The sequence below is a fragment of the Coregonus lavaretus genome (assembly GCF_964263955.1).
Source record: "Coregonus lavaretus genome assembly, chromosome: 8".
In the NCBI taxonomy this organism is placed as follows: domain Eukaryota; kingdom Metazoa; phylum Chordata; class Actinopteri; order Salmoniformes; family Salmonidae; genus Coregonus; species Coregonus lavaretus.
The window spans coordinates 26,123,929-26,145,794 of NC_139995.1; the positions used below are offsets into that span (position 1 = coordinate 26,123,929).

General features: G+C 40.9%; 1 protein-coding gene across 1 annotated transcript in view; it reads right to left on the minus strand.

Moving 5' to 3' along the window:
* The window catches only part of LOC311133892 (intermediate filament family orphan 2-like), a 58,097-nt gene extending 39,848 nt beyond the window's left edge, over nucleotides 1-18,249 (minus strand). Inside the window, exon 1 of the mRNA XM_084167497.1 lies at nucleotides 17,234-18,249. Within this exon, the coding sequence (XP_084023623.1) occupies nucleotides 17,234-17,736 (503 nt within the window). The 5' untranslated portion in view covers nucleotides 17,737-18,249. The remainder of the gene's footprint in view (nucleotides 1-17,233) is intronic.
* Between the last annotated feature and the right edge of the window lie 3,617 nt (nucleotides 18,250-21,866).

Consider the following 21,866-nt stretch of genomic DNA (forward strand, 5'->3'; position numbering starts at 1 on the left):
CGGTTCTAAGCAGAACCCTACATAGGGGGTTCTAGGTAGAACCATATACAGGGGGTTCTTTGAAGAACCCTACATAGAGGTTCCTAGATAGAACCTTCTGCAAAGGGTTCTAACCAGCACCAAAAAGGGTTTCCCTATGGAGACAAACTGAAGAACGCTGTATGGTTCTACTTAGCACCTTTTTTTCTAAGAGTGTATGCAGTGGTTAGAAGAGACAGGTGCATTCCTGCACTTTCATACATGGCAGTGTGCCACTGCGCTCAGCTACATCAATTTCCATGAGTAATCGCCTCCACTAGCACCAGTGCTGGTTCAGAAACATTGTGCACTCACTAAGAAAGCAGACACACAGAGGCGGAAAAACGATTCCATCAAGCGAGTACCCACCCAGAGTTTCACCCAGAATCAATAGGGAGAGAACCCATAGCTCCCTGTCGTCTCCTTTACACCAAGACACCTAGCCTTATCATTGACCTTAACGATAGCATGCAGCCTCTCATGAAATGAAGCAGCTTATCATCACCTCTACGGAGGATAATTGAAAGCACTTCTAATGATACAGATATCTGTGGACACGTCCTGACCTTAATGAAAGTCTGATATCACTATGTTGACCTCCTAAGGCTAGGGAGGTAATGACTGGTTGAACCTGCAATCTGGTATTAGAAAAATAGAGATGAAAATACAGACAAGTGAGAGAGAGGAAAATACAAGAAGGAAAGAGAGAGCGTGAGCGAGAGAGGGAGAGAGCGAGATAAAGAGACAGAGAGAGAGCGAGAGAGCGAGGGAGAGAGAGAGCGATTAACTGTGTTCTCTGAGAAATGAGTTCACTCTGCCTGTGTATCAGCAGGGGGCAGAAAGAGGAGAGGGGAGGCCTCAGCCCATGGGCTCAGCACAGGCAGGGGACTAAGTGCCAGGATGTAGTGTAGGCTACACTCTTAGAAATAGTGGTGACTCGAGGAATCCTGGAGATCCTCAAGGAACCCCTGGAGTTCCTCAAGGAACCATTGCTAGACATTGGTTCATATTTTCACCTTCAATTAGCTGAGGGGTTCTTGGAGGAACCTTTAATGTTTCAATGTACAGTCGTGGTCAAAAGTTTTGAGAATGACACAAGTATTGGTCTTCACAAAGTTCGCTGCTTCAGTGTTATGAGATATTTTTGTCAGATGTTACTATGGTATACTGAAGTATAATTACAAGCATTCCATAAGTGTCAAAGGCTTTTATTGACAATTACATTAAGTTTATGCAAAGAGTCAATATTTGCAGTGTTGACCCTTCTTTTTCAAGACCTCTGCAATCCGCCCTGGCATGCTGTCAATTAACTTCTGGGCCACATCCTGACTGATGGCAGCCCATTCTTGCATAATAAATGCTTGGAGTTTGTCCGAATTTGTGGATTTTTGTTTGTCCACCCGCCTCTTGAGGATCGACCACAAGTTCTCAATGGGATTAAGGTCTGGGGAGTTTCCTGGCCATGGACCCAAAATGTCGATGTTTTGTTCCCCAAGCCACTTAGTTATCATTTTTGCCTTATGGCAAGGTGCTCCATCATGCTGGAAAAGCATTGGTCGTCACCAAACTGTTCTTGGATGGTTGGGAGAAGTTGTTCTCAGAGGATGTGTTGGTACCATTCTTTATTCATGGCTGTGTTCTTAGGCAAAATTGTGAGTGAGCCCACTCCCTTGGCTGAGAAGCACCCCCACACATGAATGGTCTCAGGATGCTTTACTGTTGGCATGACACAGGACTGATGGTAGCGCTCACCTTGTCTTCTCCGGACAAGGTGTTTTCTGGATGCCCCAAACAATCGGAAAGGGGATTCATCAGAGAAAATGACTTTACCCCAGACCTCAGAAGTCCAATCCCTGTACCTTTTGCAGAATATCAGTCTGTCCCTGATGTTTTTCCTGGAGAGAAGTGGCTTCTTTGCTGCCCTTCTTGACACCAGGCCACCCTCCAAAAGTCTTCGCCTCACTGTGCGTGCAGATGCACTCACACCTGCCTGCTGCCATTCCTGAGCAAGCTCTGCACTGGTGGTGCCCCAATCCCGCAGCTGAATCAACTTTAGGAGACGGTCCTGGCGCTTGCTGGATTTTCTTGTGCGCCCTGACGCCTTCTTCACAACAATTGAACCTCTCTCCTTGAAGTTAATAATAATAATAATAATATGCCATTTAGCAGACGCTTTTATCCAAAGCGACTTACAGTCATGCGTGCATACATTTTTGTGTATGGGTGGTCCCGGGGATCGAACCCACAACCTTGGCGTTACAAGCGCCGTGCTCTACCAGCTGAGCTACAGAGTCGATGATCTGATAAATGGTTGATTTAGGTGCTATCTTACTAGCAGCAATATCCTTGCCTGTGAAGCCCTTTTTGTGCAAAGCAATGATGATGGCACGTGTTTCCTTGCAGGTAACCATGGTTAACAGAGGAAGAACAATGATTTCAAGCACCACCCTCCTTTTAAAGCTTCCAGTCTGTTATTCTAACTCAATCACTATGACAGAGTGATCTCCAGCCTTGTCCTCGTCAACACTCTCACCTGTGTTAACGAGAGAATCACTGACATGATGGCAGCTGGTCCTTTTGTGGCAGGGGGGGGATTAAGTTCATTTTCATGGCAAAGAGAGACTTTGTAATTAATTGCAATTCATCTGATCACTCTTCATACCATTCTGGAGTATATGCAAATTGCCATCATAAAAACTGAGGCAGCAGACTTTGTGAAAATTAATATTTGTGTCATTCTCAAAACGTTTTTTTTATTTTTTTTTATTGTTTTTTATTTCACCTTTATTTAACCAGGTAAGCCAGTTGAGAACAGGCTTAGCAACGGGTTCCTGGAGGAACCCTGGAGTGGAAGCGTGGCTTAGTAGGGGCGTATCTTTCATATATTTTTTTAGCAACCCGTTAGAGTAACTGTCATTCCTGTTAATCTCTTCTGTTGTATTGTCATCACATATTAAGGTTGAACACTGACAGTTTTGTAGGTTCAATGAGCTGATGCAAATCCAAAAGTTGGTATAGTTACCACTTTATTATTGCATGTAATCATTCATATTATATTAGAATACATAATATGCATAAATATTCAAGGACATTTTAATTTGCAGAGTACAAACTAAACATGATGAACAGGAATGACCAAAAATAACTATCTGAAAGCCACGCCTCCAATAAGCCACACCTCCAATCTGATAGGCTGCCACCTCTACAATATATTATTATTTATATATTGATAGGCTCCCGTCACAAAAAGGTTCCGGTTCTAACCTCTATAAAGTGGTTCCTCAAAGACCCTTTAAAGAGGGGTTCCTCAAGGAATCTTTTTCAACTGGAAAGGTTCCGCCGGTGTGGCAACCCAAAAGGTTCTTCCAGGCACCTTTACTTCTAAGAGTGTACACTCTAAAAAGAAAAGATTCCTGGAGTATCCTTTAGGGGTTCTTCAAAGAACACCTTTTAACGGATCCTCAAAGAACCTAATAGGTTCCCCCTATTATTAATAATAATAATATGAATAACAATAACAATTAACACAATATTTTAGTTGTCAGTGTTTATTATGATTTTAGTGGCAAAGCAGAATAAAAAATAATCTAAATATGAGGTAAACTCCCAACAGAGCCCCAAGTCCAATGGGTATATCCTCTGGCATGTTGATGTTAATGTGTTGATGTTCTCCATATCCACAGCCAGAATGATTTTGCAGTGCATGGTGATCGAACAGGTTTCCTGTTATATTCATCAGAGGTGTAGGGAGGGTGAAGTCTGGGAATCCAAAAAACAGTAATTATACAGATGATTAACAAAACATGCACACGACAGTATTCATACCTTGGTTTGATAATGGTTTTCATACACATACTGTAGATCATTACATAATGTAGAGGCCTATGGGATATTAATTGAAGAGGTAAGGGAGGAGGATGGTAAATGTGATCTGCATAACATACCAGTACCAATTGACATACCTTGCTATGCCTCCTCGTCTGTATACCTGCAGACACAGACACAAAAGTGAGCAGTTCAGTCATCTGCACCCAATACAGCTAGCCTTCAACATAATCTTATAGCAGACATATTCTTACCTCTTTATTGATTGATATCCATTGAATTGTGTCAATTTTCTGTTTTAGAAAGTGTCACGTTCGTTCATAGACGGGTCAGACCAAGGCGCAGCGTGATATGCATACATGTTTATTTTAAACTTAATAAACAACGACAAAACAATACACCAACGTGACGTCCAACGGTAACACACAACAAACCTCACACAGAACAAGATCCCACAACTTAACGAGTGCCAATAGGCTGCCTAAGTATGATCCCCAATCAGAGACAACGAGTGACAGCTGCCTCTGATTGGGAACCACACCGGCCAACATAGAACTACACATACTAGAACATAAACATAGATATACACCACATAGAAAATCACACCCTGACTCAACAAATAAGAGTCCCCTGAGTCAGGGCGTGACAGAAAGATATGCACAAATATGAAAAGATAGATATATCATCATAAAACAATATCAATTTGGAATATACAAGGGACAAACCTTACCTTAAATTGAGGAGATCTTAAAATTGTTCAGAGCCTGCACCTGCTGTCCTTTCAAATTAAAATCCAAATGTTTCAGTTGGGCAGTTAGTTTCCTGCAAGAACCCCCACCAACTAAGGAGGTTCCTCGATGAACCCCACCTCCTATGGGGTTCTTGGAAGAAGCTTTTGGGGGCAATTTTCGGTGCCAAAACCCTAAGGTTCTTCAAAGAACTTAGAGGATCTTAGAAGAACCCTTGTTCAACCTTTAATTGTGTAGGACTGACTGACTACTGGGTACAGCAGGCCACCTGAACAGCAGATGTAAATTACACATAGCAGACCACAACAGTGCGAAAAGGTATGCGTACATAATACAGAATTATGTTATTATGATAAACTGGATAAAGTTACAACCTACAACCTGAGGTTATTGTGCTCTGTAATTAGCCATATTAGGTTTTCCACGAGGGCAGGTCTTTATCCTCCTTTTGATGAACCCAAAAAGCCCAATTAGTCCTTTCATCTCCTGAGCAACAACAGAGAGATCAAAGTAGAGAGAAAGTGTCTCCTCAGGATTCTCATCTCATTGACCACACACGGCAATGCAGCTAAATTCAGCTGCCTTCAATTATTAATGCAGGAAGAAACAGACTTTCCCGAAGAGCTGTGCTGCCTGCCTGCCTGCCCTGTATGGGGTTGGGGTTTGGAACAGGTCCCTTTTCAAGGGGCATCCAGGAAGGCAGTGGCTTGTCTCTACTCCAATGGCATGGCCAAACAGTTAAGGAAGAATGGAATATACTCTCAGAAAGAAAGGTGCTATCTAGAACCTTAAATGGTTATTTTGGCTGTCCCCATAGGAGAACCCTTTTTGTTTCCAGTTAGAACACTTTTGGGTTCCATGTAGAACCATTTCCACACAGGGTTCTACATGGAACCCAAAAGGGTTCTACCTGAAACCAAAAAGGGTTCTACCTGGAACCAAAAAGGGTTCTACCTGGAACCAAAAAGGGTTCTCCTATGGGGACAGCCGAAGAACCATTTTGGAACCCTTTTTTTTTAGAGTGTAGTGATCTTGGAGCACCACTGGTTCAAATCCCAACTGGGGCATAGTTTATTGCTGATGTGTCGTTGAGGGCTACGCTGTGTCTAAACTGCTGCAGTAAACATTGTGTAGCGGAGGTGGTTCGGTGAACTATGGTCACATTATGAGCAACCTTGCCTGAGACCTGAAGACTTATGTTAGCTCGCAACGCTTATGCCTACTATAAGGATTAGCTCACAGGCAAAACAAGGTATTGAGTTATGCAGATGTTACAGGTTTGAAACCTGGGTGGTCACAACTGCACATAAAAATTGTGTAACATCCCACTACAAGACGCTTTGAAACAGGAAGCATCCATCCAACTAAATCAGACTCTAGTAGGCAGTTTATTGCCCATTTACAACTCCATCTCTTTATTATTTAATTCTCTTTTTCACATTTGGTTTGAGGTTATCACACACACACACAGCCTGTTTGAACCCTGCTTGCCATTCAATAAAAATAAAAACACACAAACACAATGTCGTATTCTGTCACTGCCACACTAGAGGGATAAGACATTACAATAAAAATGCCATACTTATGCAACAGGCACACACACTCACACACACACACACACTCACACACACACACACACTCACACACACACACACACACTCACACACACACACACTCACACACACACACACACTCACACACACACACACACACACACTCACACACACACACACACTCACACACACACACACACACACTCACACACACACACACTTTATTGCCAATAAAAAGGGACATGGGACAAGGACATTGCTTTTCTCCTTCTCTCTCTCTCTCTCTCTCTCTCTCTCTCTCTCTCTCTCTCTCTCTCTCTCTCTCTCTCTCTCTGTCTCTCCCGTGTCAGTGATTGGGATGGAGTTCAAATGCAATTTTCATTATAGGTTTAGAGATGTAGTTATTTCTATGTTTGTGGTCCCGTGTAGCTCAGTTGGTAGAGCATGGCGTTTGCAACGCCAGGGTTGTGGGTTCTTTTCCCACGGGGGACCAGTATGAAAAAAAAAAAAATGCACTCACTAATTGTAAGTTGCTCTGGATAAGAGTGTCTGCTAAATGACTTAAATGTAAAATGTTCTCATACTCAACCATTGCTTTGGTATTTATGGATGACTTTCACCATCTGAACTGGGGCACTGGCAATGACCTTGGTCACCTATCTTTCTATTCTCATTTGTCAACATGAAAGACATGTAACCTTCCTGTAGCTCAAAATAGAAGCCCACTGTGGTCTGCTCACCCAGTGCTTTTAGTTCAAATGTGAATTCCATAAACTTGAATACCCCCTTGGTTTTCAAATCACGTAGAGGGCTTGGGCTGTTGCACCATAGCAACCAAAGCCCATGTACGTCAGTTTATAACATTGCATCATCGGTTACTCTGAGAGTTTCTCATATTGAAATTGGCTACGTCCTCAGGCCCTATGGGCCTAACCTTGAAAAATTATTTAAATTTCTACTCCTTCCTCTGTTACTAATAGGGATAGACCAAAGGGTGCAGTTCTATGCAATCTTATAGCCATACCAACTATATCAATTTCAACCATCAGACATGGCCTGAAATCACCTACTGAACGTAGCTTGTGACTTAAAAAATCTTCAAGGACTTGGGTTGATGCATCTGAACAGCTTACTTCCTAAACTGGATTACATCAAGATCTGGGCTATGCAGACGAATCCAGACATTCTGGTATTGACTGAAATGTGGCTCTCTGGGGACATTTTGGACTCTGGTATTAATATTGAGGGTTATCATGTGTTCAGAGATGACAGACAGGATAGAGGTGGTGGAGTGGCCATTCTTATAAAAAAATATTTCTCTGTCTCCTTACTGAAATCCATTTCCCTTGTCAAAAAATGTAGCTACTATCTTTAAGCCTTTGTCTGGGGAACAATGTATCCATAACTGTTATAGGGGTCTACCGTCCTCCCTCGGCTAACCTTTGTGCACTTGTGGAGTTAACTAGTTTGTTGTCTTCTTTTATTAAATCAGAAGTTATTATCCTGGGTGCCCTAAATTATGATTGGAAATTGCAGGTTTCAGACATTCTAAAAGACATGTGTAATGATCTAAACTTAACCCAGCTTGTGACTAAGCCTACACGGCCCAAAGTCAACTCTGATTTATCTTATGTTAATGAATACACCATAGAAATATGTTTCTACTGGTGTCTTCGCCCAAAACATTAGTGACCATAAGCCTTGTGTCATCGCAAAGAGGAACTTTAAAAACTTCAGTGAACAGGCCTTTTTACATGATCTTTATTTTAGTGACCTTGATTGTATTTCAACTATCCCTGAACCTGATTTAGCTTTGAGCCTTTTTGCAGATGTCTTCAATACTATTGTGGATAATCACGCTCCCTTCACAAAATTAAGGGTTAAAGGTAGATTGAATGCCTGGTACACTCCGAAATTATCAGAACTAATTCTGCTTGGGTCAAGGCCAGGAACACAGGCTTAGGCCCGGACTGGAAAGCTTTTAAGCAACTGAGGAATCACTGTGTAAGACAAATCAGAAAGGCTTTCGCTTTCGGATTCTAATGGCAGCCCGTCTAAATTCTGGAAACTGTCAAATCCCTGAAGGGTTCTACTTCCTCCTCTCTGCCACAACAAATTAATTCAGACAGTGGCCTCATTACGGGGAAAAAAATGCCATCATTGATGCTTTAAATCACCATTTTATTTCAGCGTGCTATCTCTTTGAAATAACTTCTAAGCCTATTCACAATGATATTGGCCTGGATGCTGATAGGAGAAACTTGCTGAATGATCCGAGAAATAATAGTAACAAATGTACAGCTAAGTCCTGGATGTTTTAGACAACAATAAATCAACAGGGGCCGACCAATTGGATCCCAGTCTGCTTAAGTGTGCAGCGCCCATCATTGTCGGCTCAATAACCCACATTTTTTATTTAACATTGTTATCAGGAAATATTCCAAAAGTATGGAAATCAGCTCTTGTGCTGCCACTCCATAAGGGCGGGGATAGTAGTGATCTTAATAATTATCGGCCCATTTCAAGGCTTCCTTGTCTAGCTAGGATTCTTGAATCCCTGGTAAATGTACAACTTAGCTTTTTTATCTGAGAAATGTATTTTGAATGTAAACCAATCAGGGTTTAGGCCTGGGTATAGCACTATTACAGCAACCACTTTAATTGTTAATACTTTAGACACAAAAGCTTTGACAAAGGCCTTGAGGCCGATACGAAAAGCTTAATAAAGAGCAGTGATACTAGCAAGAGCAGTGTGCGGGTTTCTTCTTTTTTCTCATCTTATTCAACTGCAACAAAGATAGCTCATACGTGCGAGTGACTTTTGAATTTTGAACGCTTTAGACACTAAAATGAAATGTGCTGCTTTGTTTGTGGACCTGTCAAAAGCTTTTGATACTGTTGATCATGCTATTTTATTGAATAAGTTGTCCTTGATAGGACTGAGCACTGACGCCTGTTCATGTTTTCATGATTATCTTAGTGACAGAACTCAGGCCATCGTGAATGATGGGGTTAAGTCTGAATTTGATGAAGAATATAAAGGTGTACCACAGGGGTTCTCTTCACTATTTATATAAACACCATTGCTCAATCTGTTAAAAAATGTAAGTTCCATTATTATTCGGATGATACTATTATGTATGCTATTGCCCTGACTGTTGATCTCGCTGTGTCAAAACTACAGTCAGATTTTAAAGCTATGCAGGAATCCCTTGCTGATTTAAAACTTGTGCTTAATACGGGCAAAAAGAAATACATGATGTCTCGTAAGTATGTTTCAGATGAACTACATGTTCACTCATTAGACGGTTCTCCAATCGAACGTGTTCTCGCATATAAATACTTAGGCATTTGGATTGATATGGATTTGACGTTTAAAAAACATATAGATAAGCTGGTTAAGAACCTAAGATTTAAAGATGGCTTTTTTTACAGAAACAGATCATGCCTTTCTCTAAGCAGTAGATAGCAGATTATTCAGTCAACCTTTCTATCTTTCTTGATTATTGTGATATTATTCATCAAAGTGCAGCTGATACTACTCTTAAACCTTTGGATGCCATCTACCATAGTGCCTTTGTTACAGGTGACAGTTTTGATACTCATCACTGCATCCTGTATCAAACAGTTGTCTGGACTTCGCTAAAGACCCGCAGATCTCTAAATTACTCCCTTTGTGTTTACAAGGCCCTACTTCATAAACTTCTGTCTTATCTAACTTTTCTGTTGAAGTATAGACACATGAGTTGCCTAACCCGTTCACAGGATTGGTTAACTCTTCAGGTTCCTAGGGTCTCCACCAAACTAGGAAAATCTGCTTTTAGTTTTAATGCACCGTCTTGATGTTCTGGTGCCGTTCAATTAAAAATACTGATTGGGGACTTATTTGTGGAAGAATGTAACTGTTTTTCTGGGTGATTTGTGATGTTTTATTTGTGCTTCCCATTACAGTTTTATTTTATTTTAATGTGCATATACATTTGAAGTCAGAAGTTTACATACACTTAGGTTGGAGTCATTAAAGCAGGTTTTTCAACCACTCCACAAATTTCTTGTTAACAAACTATAGTTTTGGCAAGTCGGCTAGGACATCTACTTTGTGCATGACACAAGTAATTTTTCCAACAATTGTTTACAGACAGAATATTTCACTTATAATTCACTGTATCACAATTCCAGTCGGTCAGAAGTTTACATACACTAAGTTGACTGTGTCTTTAAACAGCTTGGAAAATTCCAGAAAGTGATGTCATGGCTTTAGAAGCTTCTGATAGGCTAACTGACATCATTTGAGTCAATTGGAGGTGTACCTGTGAATGTATTTCAAGGCCTACCTTCAAACTCAGTGCTTCTTTGCTTGACATCATGGGAAAATCAAAAGAAATCTGCAAAGACCTCAGAAAAAAATTATAGACCTCCACAAGTCTGGTTCATCCTTGGGAGCAATTTCCAAACGCCTGAAGGTACCACATTCATCTGTACAAACAATAGTATGCAAGTATAAACACCATGGGACTACACAGCCGTCATACCACTCAGGGAGGAGACGCGTTCTGTCTCCTAGAGATGAACATACTTTGGTGCGAAAAGTACAAATCAATCCCAGAACAACAGCAAAGGACCCTGTGAAGATGCTGGAGGAAACAGGTACAAAAGTATCTATATCCACAGTAAAACGAATCCTATATCGACATAACCTGAAAGGCCGCTCAGCAACGAAGAAGCCACTGCTCCAAAACCGCAATAAAAAAGCCTGACTACGGTTTGCAACTGCATATGGGGGCAAAGATCATACTTTTTGGAGAAATGTCCTCTGGTCTGATGAAACAAAAAATAGAACTGTTTGGCCATAATGACCATCGTTATGTTTGGAGGAAAAAGGGGGTGCCTTGCAAGCCGAAGAACACCATCCCAACCGTGAAGCACGGGGGTGGCAGCATCATGCTGTGGAGGTGCTTTGTTGCAGGAGGGACTGGTGCACTTCACAAAATAGATGGCATCATGAGGAAAGAAAATTATGTGGATATATTGAAGCAACATCTCAAGACATCAGTCAGGAAGTTAAAACTTGGTCGCAAATGGGTCTTCCAAATGGACAATGACCTCAAGCATACTTCCAAAGTTGTGGCAAAATGGCAAAAGGGCAACAAAGTCAAGGTATTGGAGTGGCCATCACAAAGCCCTGACCTCAATTCTATAGAACATTTGTGGGCAGAACTGAAAAAGCGTGTGCGAGCAAGGAGGCCTACAAACCTGACTCAGTTACACCAGCTCTGTCAGGAGGAATGGGCCAAAATTCACCCAACTTATTGTGGGAAGCTTGTGGAAGGCTAACCGAAACGTTTGACCCAAGTTAAACAATTTAAAGGCAATGCTACCAAATACTAATTGAGTGTATGTAAACTTCTGACCCACTGGGAATGTGATGAAATAAATAAAAGCTGAAATAAATCATTCTCTCTACTATTATTCTGACATTTCACATTCTTAAAATAAAGTGGTGATCCTAACTGACCTAAGACAGGGAATTTTTACTAGGATTAAATGTCAGGAATTGTGAAAAACTGAGTTTAAATGTATTTGGCTAAGGTGTATGTAAACTTCCGACTTCAACTGTATATACAGTACAAGTCAAAAATGTGGACACACCTATTCATTCAAGGGTTTTTCTTTATTTTTACTAGTTTCTACCTTGTATAATAATAGTGAAGACATCAAAACTATGAAATAACACATATGGAATCGTGTAGTAACCAAAAAAGTGTTTAAAAAAAATTAATATTATATATTATATTCTTCAAAGTAGCCACCCTTGATGACAGCTTTGCACACTCTTGGCATTCTCTGTTCCGGATTGACTGACCTTCATGTCTTAAAGTAATGATGGACTGTCGTTTCTCTTTGCTTATTTGAGCTGTTCTTGCCATAATATGGACTTGGTCTTTTACCAAATAGGGCTTCTTCTGTATACCACCCCTTCCTTGTCACAACACGACTGATTGGCTCAAACACATTAAGAAGGAAAGAAATTCCACAAATTAACTTTCAACAAGGCACACCTGTTAATTGAAATGCATTCCAGGTGACTACCTCATGAAGCTGGTTGAGAGAATGCCAAGCGTGTGCAAAGCTGTCATCAAGGCAAAGGGTGGCTACTTTGAAGAAACTCAAATATAAAATATATTTTGAATTGTTTAACACTTTTTTGGGTACTACATGATTCCATATCTGTTATTTCATCATTTTAATGTCTTCACTACTATTCTACAATGTAGAAAATAGTACAAATTAAGAAAAACCCTTGAATGAGTAGGTGTGTCCAAACTTTTGACTGGTACTGTATATATTTAGGTTATAATGTGTATATTTATGTTGTATATACAGGGCGCATTTGTAAAAGAGACCTTGGTCTCAATATGTCTTCCCTGATCAAATAAAGGTTAAATAAATAAAAGATGTCTCACTGATTAACTGAGCCTATCATCCATCCATGGGATGATGTACTGTGTGTGTGTGCGTGTGTGTGTTTGCATCCCCCAAAATAAATGTCCAAATAATTATTGCTTGTACATCTATGTACTGTATGTCCTGCTCAGACAGTGTTGCAAAAGTCGGATATAAAATCAGATAAGAGGTAAGGCTCTTTCCCAAATCTGGCATTAAACTTTGCGACCAAGAAATAATAGAGACTGTTGCACAACTGCAAAACAATGAACATTGTGCAACTGAGCACTAAGCAATTTAGAAAGAAGTTTATCATTATTGTTCCCTGGGGGGAACAGGTGAGATTGAAATCATGTGATAACAAATTCTGTTATGACATGTTTAACATACAGTACCAGTCAAAAGACACACCTATTCATTCAAGGATTTTTCTTTATTTTTACTATTTTCTACCTTTTAGAATGATAGTGAAGACATCAAAACTATGAAATAACACATATGGAATCATGTATTAACCAATAAAGTTCTAAACAAATCAAAGTATATTTTATATTTGTGATTCTTCAAAGTAGCCACCCTTTGCCTTGATGACAGCTTTGCACACTCCTCGCATTCTCTGAACCAGGTTCACCTGGAATGCTTTTCCAACAGTCTTGAAGGAGTTCCCACATATGCTGAGCACTTGTTGGCTGCTTTTCCTTCACTCTGCGGTCCAACTCATCCCAAACCATCTCAATTGGGTTGAGGTCGGGAAATTGTGGAGGCCAGGTCATCTGATGCAGCACTCCATCACTCTCCTTCTTCGTCAAATAGCCCTTACACAGCCTGGAGGTGTGTTTTGGGTCATTTTCCTGTTGAAAAACAAATGATAGTCCCATTAAGCGCAAACCAGATGGGATGGCGTATCGCTGCAGAATGCTGTGGTAGCCATACTGGTTAAATGTGCCTTGAATTCTAAATAAATCACCGACAGTGTCACCAGCAAAGTACCCCCACACCATGACACCTCCTCCTCCATGGTCCACGGTGGGAACTAAATGCTTCACAGAGTTCAAGTAACAGACACATCTCAACATCAACTGTTACAACCACACATGCGGAGATCATCCGTTCACCTACTCTGCATCTCACAAAGACACACAAAGGCACATTTAACCAGTATGGCTACCACAGCATTCTGCAGCGATACGCCCTCCCATCTGGTTTGCACTTAATGGGACTATCATTTGTTTGCCTTACCTCCATAACTTACTACATTTGCACACACTGTATATAGATTTTCTATTTTCTATTGTGTTATTGACTGTACGTTTTTGTTTATTCCATATGTAACTCTGTGTTGTTGTTGTTTTTATCGCACTGCTTTGCTTTATCTTGGCCAGGTCGCAGTTGTAAATGACAACTTGTTCTCAACTGGCTTACCTGGTTAAATAAAGGTGAAAGAAAATAAAGAAAGAAAATAAAAGTTGGACTCATCAGACCAAAGGACAGATTTCCACCGGTCTAATGCCCATTGCTCGTGTTTCTTGGCCCAAGCAAATCTCTTCTTATTATTGGTGTCCTTTAGTGTTGGTTTCTTTGCAGCAATTCAACCATGAAGGCCTGATACACGCAGTCTCCTCTGAACAGTTGAGATGTGTCTGTCACTTGAACTCTGTGAAGCATTTAGTTGGGCTGCAATTTCTGAGGCTGGTAACTCTAATGAACTTATCCTCTGCAGCAGAGGTAACTCTTGGTCTTCCATTCCTGTGGCGGCCTCATAAGAGCCAGTTTCATCATAGCGCTTGATGGTTTTTGTGACTGCACCTGAAGAAACGTTCAAACTTCTTGAAATGTTCCAGATTGACTGACCTTCATGTCTTAAAGTAATGATGGACTGTTGTTTCTCTTTGCTTATTTGAGCTATTCTTGCCATAATATGGACTTGGTCTTTTACCAAATAGGGCTATCTTCTGTATATCACCTCTATCTTGTCACAATGCAACTGATTGGCTCAAACGCATTAAGAAGGAAAGAAATTACACAAATTAACTTTTTACAAGGCACACCTTTTAATTGAAATGCATTCCAGGTGACTACCTCATGAAGCTGGTTGAGATAATGCCAAGAGTGTGCATAGCTGTCATCAAGGCAAAGGATGGCTGCTTTGAAGAATCTCAAATATAAAATACACTTTTTTTGGTTACTACATGATTCCATATGTGTTATTTCATAGTTTTGATGTCTTCACTATTATTCTACAATGTAGAAAATAGTAAAAATAAAGAAAAACCCTTGAATGAGTAGGTGTGTCCAAACTTTTTGACTGGTACTGTAAGTAAATTGATTACTTCTTGCCATCTCTCTACAGATATCAGATACTTAGATCAAAAGTTTCCCAAATCTGGTATGAAAAATCTAATAAATCCTATCCAAACTAATTCCATAGATACAGTATATCAATATTGCAATCATGTGATGGCTGGTGACAAATCATTCTGTTTTTCCTGAAGCTTACAAAATGGACGCCGGATCTGGGAAGGTTGCATTGTAAAGAAGCAGATCATAAACATATGAATACTTTGGGACAGCTGGCAATCCATCTCATGGTGTATCCACACTCGTAAAGCTTTAATAAATCAGCACACTAGGCTGAAGGTGCAGGGCCTCTCCAGCAGGATTGAATAAGCCTTACAAAGCAGTCTGCATGAGACAGGGAGGAGTGGAGAAAAGGGTGGCTACTGTTAGTGGGCTATTAGGCCAGTCTTTTGACAGCATATCCTACTCAGTTGACTTGTTATCATGCATTCTTGAATGTTCCATTCACTTAATACTGCACAGCAGGAAATGCAGTCTTGCCTCTCAGAATGAATCGCTATTATATTGAGGGCTATTATCTGAAATGCATCTAAAGAATATTAATAGTGTCTGAAGCCTAACATATCTGTGCCATCAACTGACAGCTACTTACTCCCTGATTTAGCAATGGAAACTGCAGAAATGTCTAAAGTACATGGAGCTGGTATCTCCCAATCATAATGTGAGCATAGCTTTGCAAGATTGTTCCATGCCTTGTCAGTCATTTAAAGCAGAGTTACAAATTGGCTACTTTACCAATTAGATCACCCTCCAATGGAGGATTACATTTACATTTTACAGACGCTCTTATCCAGAGCGACTTACAGTTAGTGAGTGCATACATTTTCATACTTTTTCATACTGGCCCCCCGTGGGAATCGAACCCACAACCCTGGCGTTGCAAGCGCAATGCTCTACCAACTGAGCTACACGGGGCACTAAACACAGTTCATGATTTCATCATCCTGTGTCAGTTAGTCAGTATGGAGACATGGAAGTGAGTCTATTCCATAGCCAGACTCTTAGTTCAGTTAGGGCTCTATTGAATGCTTCCCTGGTTGAATCATTGGGCAACAGAGGCGATTGGCAGGGGTCCCTGCAGTAGCCAGTCATGCCGGCCTGTTGTTACGTGGGCCAGGGATGCTGCAGTGAATCGTTTGGGAAATGACATCAGTATGAGCAAAGAGGAAGCTGGAGATGGATGGGAGACCCTCACCATGAACCATTCTACCATGGTGAACTCCATTAAGACAGTGTAATCAGGTTTGAAATTGCAATGACAGTGTTAAATTTAAATGCAGTGCACCCACTATTTTCCCTCGGAGGTACCCTCTAGCTTCAGCTTCCTCGCTGTATGTATTACTGTACCAATGTGAAACACTGCTAACCTATTTTGTATGAACTCTGGCTGCTTTTAGCTTCGTTCTTTATCATTTCTATAATCTCACCATGATAACAGCACCTTCTGACCTAGAGGCCACATAACTGCTCATGGGTCAACCAATCATGGTTCATACTAAGGATGATGACAATTAAATATTTGAAACTGGTTTCAACAAATCTGTCCTGAGTTAAAACTTAATGGAGGTAGATTGCTTTGAACAATCGCATGGTTTTGGCAAGAGCCACAATACCCTTGTTGCTTGCTGTTTGGCTGCCAAAATATGCCTAGTAAGCAATTAATCAATCCACCCTTTAAGGGGCAAACTAAAGTTGCTACATAAATTGTATTTATTTATAAATGAATAATATGTACCCATTGATTCTTAAAGAATATAACTTATAAATGCATCATGAGCTTAGTTCAAATGTCGTACCCCATCAGAACCCAAAATATAAGCTTGTTTTACTCCAATGTCTGTAAACAAAGTAAATGTTAACAAACACTATATAGCCTCACAACATTGTTAAAACAATCATTTGTATATAATGTATGGTCAGTCCTTGCATCCATAGCTCTGTCTACGAATTTGAGACTGGTTATATTTCTCCAGCCCCATCCTTCAGCATTTTACAGAAACAGGGGCTGTGAGAAGGCTTTGGTATTGTTTCAACTGCTGATTGCCTTGCCTCTTTAAAAATATAGGCAAGTGGGAGGTATTGAGAGTTGAAGTTTCTCTACCCATGGCGTATTTCCTATCGGATGAAAAATAATCATGAAGTTGTATTAACATCCAGTTGAATTTTTATGCAGAAATAAAGTTTAGACTGGTGCTGCTACTTTCAGTCAGGCCTATAACTGCTGCAATTCAAAATGCGCACTGATGTCACTGTCAGAGTGCAGTAGTTTGTTGGTAGGCTACTTACTTTCTCTTGTATTCGTCTCTCTCTCGTTTGACTTTAGCCAACACATTATACAGAGCTCTTATTTCTGGGGTGATCGTATCGATTTGGACCCCAACACCGTCCGGGTGATTCCAGGATACGCCGGGCCCCTGGAGAGTCTCATAGCGCTCTCCGTGTCTTCTCACGTGCGTGAAACTCCAAATGGTACCAGGCAGTCGGGATTCAGGAGAGTCGGTTTGGACAGCCACTTCACGAGTGTATACTTGGTATCGTTGTTGCTGCAAGGCTTGCTGCAGTTGGTTCTCTAACAACTTGTTTCTCCGCTCTAGTTCATGAACTTTGGCAAGAAAACAGCGAAACCGCAGGTTCAGAGTCTTCAGGACATGGATATTGGACCCCAAATCATTTCGCAGCGCACTGGTTACCGCGCCCGTCCCAGCAGTGGACATACCGCTGACAGGAATTGTAGCAAGCATAGCAGCAGGCGAAGTATCAAAAAAAGAGTTCATCATACTGGTAAACATACAAATGATAATAGCTGGTTTTAGTGTTTGGTTTGCTAAATGAATTTAACAACCAAACCGATCCTATATCTGCATATCCTCCAAAAGACCAGTTCCCCAGGTAGTGCTTATGATGTGGCTCCTTGAAATGAGATTGACCGGCTGTTGAAGGTGATGCAACCATCGCTGTCCTCAAACCTCCAGAAAACACCTTTTCCTATTGGTGCGCAAAAAAACAATGGTAGGCTATCAACAAACATATAATATTATCAATCCAGATCTCTGGCGCAACGGGAAAGTTTCCATCCTCCTCTGTTATACGCAGTAATATGAGACACCGTGCGTTTGCCTCTGCTTTTTCAGATGCTGCTGATGCTGTAGGCCTATGCTCACAGTTTCATCTTTCCCATTCTCTCTACACACACTCCATGTCTTTGCTCCCATTCGCGTCTCTCTCTCCGGACTCTGGTACCGCGGTGTGATGACAGACTAGTCTACAGCCCTACCCGTGCCTATTTGTGGCGCCGCTGGGTCATTCATGCAAGCTGCTAAACTGGGCACTGTATGCATCAACCCTCCCATTCTCTGTCACTTCCCCTCACGCGCAAAAACACACGCACAGTACTCCCAAATCCATAGGCCTTTTGAAGAATGTCCTTAAGTGGACACATTTTGTTATTTCAAGGTAGGCTTGAAATTCTAGGGTTAATATGTCAATTTCTCAATTTTAGAAACTGTATTTTCCCTCATAATTCTGCACTTTGGGCTTCAGAGCTCCCAGTCACCCTGTGCAGAAAACAAATTGTTAAACTTTAAAATGTAGCAATACAATATCATGATGTTATTGGTATAATGTTGTCTCACCTGTTTGACCAAATACAATGCTATTTCTCTGTAAACAAATTAACAACATACTTTCAGCATGCTTATAGAAAAGGGCACTCAACATGTACTGCACTGACACAAATGACTGATGATTGGTTGAAATAAATAGCTAATAAGAAGATTGTGGGAACTGTACTGTTAGATTTCAGTGCAGCCTGAAATCTAACAGTACAGTTCCCACAATCTTCTTATTAGCTATTTATTTCAACCAATCATCAGTCATTTGTGTCAGTGCATTACGCAGATATAATTGACAATAACCTGTTGTTGAGAAAACACATGTGTTATGGCTTTTCAACCTTTGCATATCGAGGATTCAGAGCTATCTATCTAATAGAACTCAGAGGGTTTTCTTTAATGGAAGCTTCTCTAATGTCAAACATGTAAAGTGTGGTGTACCACAGTGCAGCTCTCTAGGCCCTCTACTCTTTTTTTTTTTTTTACCCATAACCTGCCACTGGCATTAAACAAAGCATGTGTGTCCATGTATGCTGATGATTCAACCACATACACATCAGCAACCACAGCTAATGAAGTCACTGAAACCCTTAACAAAGAGTTGCAGTCAGTTTTGGAATGGGTGGCCAGTAATAAACTGGTCCTAAACATCTCTAAAACTAAGAGCATTGTATTTGGTACAAATCATTCACTAAGTTCTAGACCTCAGCTGAATCTGGTAATGAATGGTGTGGCTGTTGAACAAGTTGAGGAGACTAAATTACTTGGTGTTACCTTAGATTGTAAACTGTCATGGTCAAATAATAAATAAAGAGATGCTCTGCATTTTTGACACCACACTCCACAAAGCAAGTCATACAGGCTCTAGTTTGATCTTATCTTGATTATTGTCCAGGCATATGGTCAAGTGCTGCAAAGAAAGACCTAGTTAAGCTGCAGCTGGCCCAGAACAGAGCGGCACATCTTGCTCTTCATTGTAATCAGAGGGCTAATATTAATACTATGCATGCCAGTCTCTCTTGGCTGAGAGTTGAGGAAAGACTGACTGCGTCACTTCTTGTTTTTATAAGAAACATTCATGTGTTGGAAATTCCAAATTGTTTGCATAGTCAACTTACACACAGCACTGACACACACACACTTACCCCACCAGACATGCAACCAGGGGTCTTTTCACAGTCCCCAGGTCCAGAACAAATTCAAGGAAACGTACAGTATTATACAGAGCCATGAGTGCATTGAATTCCCTTCCATCTTATATAGCGCAAGTGAACAGCAAACATGGTTTCAAAAAACAAATAAAGCAACACATCACGGCACAACACCTCTCCCCCATGTGACCTACTTGTTGTGTGTATATACTGACATGTATGTGTAACTGATAGATGCACACGCACACTACATGTTAATGTTTTTAAATGTATGTCATTTGTAAGGTATTTTTTGTCTGTAATCTCTTTTTCATTATGTCGGACCCCAGTAAGGTTAGCTGTTGCCCATTGGCGTCGGCTAATGGGGATCCTAATAAATCAAATCAAAACTCATATTCACTGACTGAGGCTGTGTTAACACTTCCAACAGTTTTCAACAGTTACACTTCAACAATGAAAATAAACAAACACAATAGCGCACCCGGTGGATTATTGGAAAACATCTGTGTTCTTTGCAAGATCTAACAAAATGTGGGAGATTTTCAGGATCTAAGATTGACAAGAACCAGGATCTAATATTGTTGTTGGACTGTGGCAGGATACAGGAAAATGATAGAATGTATTAGATAGCATTTTCCCTCCCGTATAATCCTCTACACATCCTGTACAATCATACCAACAACATACTACCACTATTAAATCCAACCGCAAGCAACCACAAACTAAAGCACAACCACCAACTACCACACTAAAACAACCACAAACTACTTCCCTTTACCACCTTCTGTCCATGCCTCCTCAAGGCAACAGCACACACAGGAGGGATATTCCCATCTTGTCACCTCCTCTACATTTTCTCCTGTCCTGTGTTAATAGCAGATTGCACCATAGCATACTTGTCTGGCTCCTCATTGCACATCCACCTAGACAGCCTACCTCAGTCAAAGGTTCTTCGCAGTTTGGGAGGTGGACACAATGCAGTTGTCAACAGTGATGGAGAGGTCTTGGAGCTGGCAGGTCTCCCAAGGAAGGAATAGCAGCATTGTCTTTTAGAGTTTGAGCTTGAGGGTGTGGATCAACATCCAAGCGGAGACATCTTCCAGAAACACAGAGATAATATGTGTCAGGTGAGTGGCAGAAAAATAGTTGAGTGCCATCAGCATACCAGTGTTAAGAGAGACCCAGAAATGCCAACACAGAGGGGGAGAGCAGAATACTATACATATCAATAACTTGCCTAGTATCATCATTTGCGGTAGAGTGCCTCGCACCATCACATCTGGAAAAAACAGAAACCACCAGTGAGAAAGATTAGACAACCCTTAGCCTACATGCAGTATAAAGACTCCATTCATAAAGCCCTTTTACATCAGCAGCTGTCACATGCACACTTCTACATTTTACTGCCATACTTGTCTCAGCAAAGATGAGCATGAGATGGAGAAAGGACAGACAACCACGCTGTTACAAACTGTAGCTAGAGCATCCATCTACTTGAAGGAGCAGCTGAGCAGAAACGAAAACGAGACTACAAAGAAGCAAGAAATAAAGGGGAGACTGGTAAAGAGTTGAAAGAGCATCCACCTACTTGAAGAAGTAGCTGTGGAGACCTCTGTACCTCCAACTGCCAGCGGGCTCTGCCCAGGCCCCAGCCTCTCCAGGGTCAGCCAACTTCAGGCTGAGTCACTCTGGCCTGCGGTCTAGCTATATCGGTTGGGAGACCACAAAAGGCAGATACATCCTCCATACGTATATGACAAGCCCTTTTAGTTAGAATTGTTTGTATGAAAAGGTGCATGTTAGCTAGCCAATTAAACAAACCGTATGACGCAGGAACCAAATAATGCTGGGATAGTCGCAAATGGGCCTAGGCTAGCAAAGGCTGCTGAAGGTTGAGTTGTTAACTACGATGATTTGGTCATGCGGTTTCCCTTTATCTGTAAACAGACAAGAGACAACAACACACAGTAGAAATGTAAACATTAGCTAGCTGACGCTAACTGTTTTGAACCTGTTGAAAAGCAACTTCCAATGCTCCTTCATGTTCTTCATAAATTTTTTTGTCATTTAGCAGACACTCTTATCCAGAGCAACTTACAGTTAGTGAGTGCATACATAATTTTTTTTATTTTTCATACTGGCCCCCCGTGGGAATCA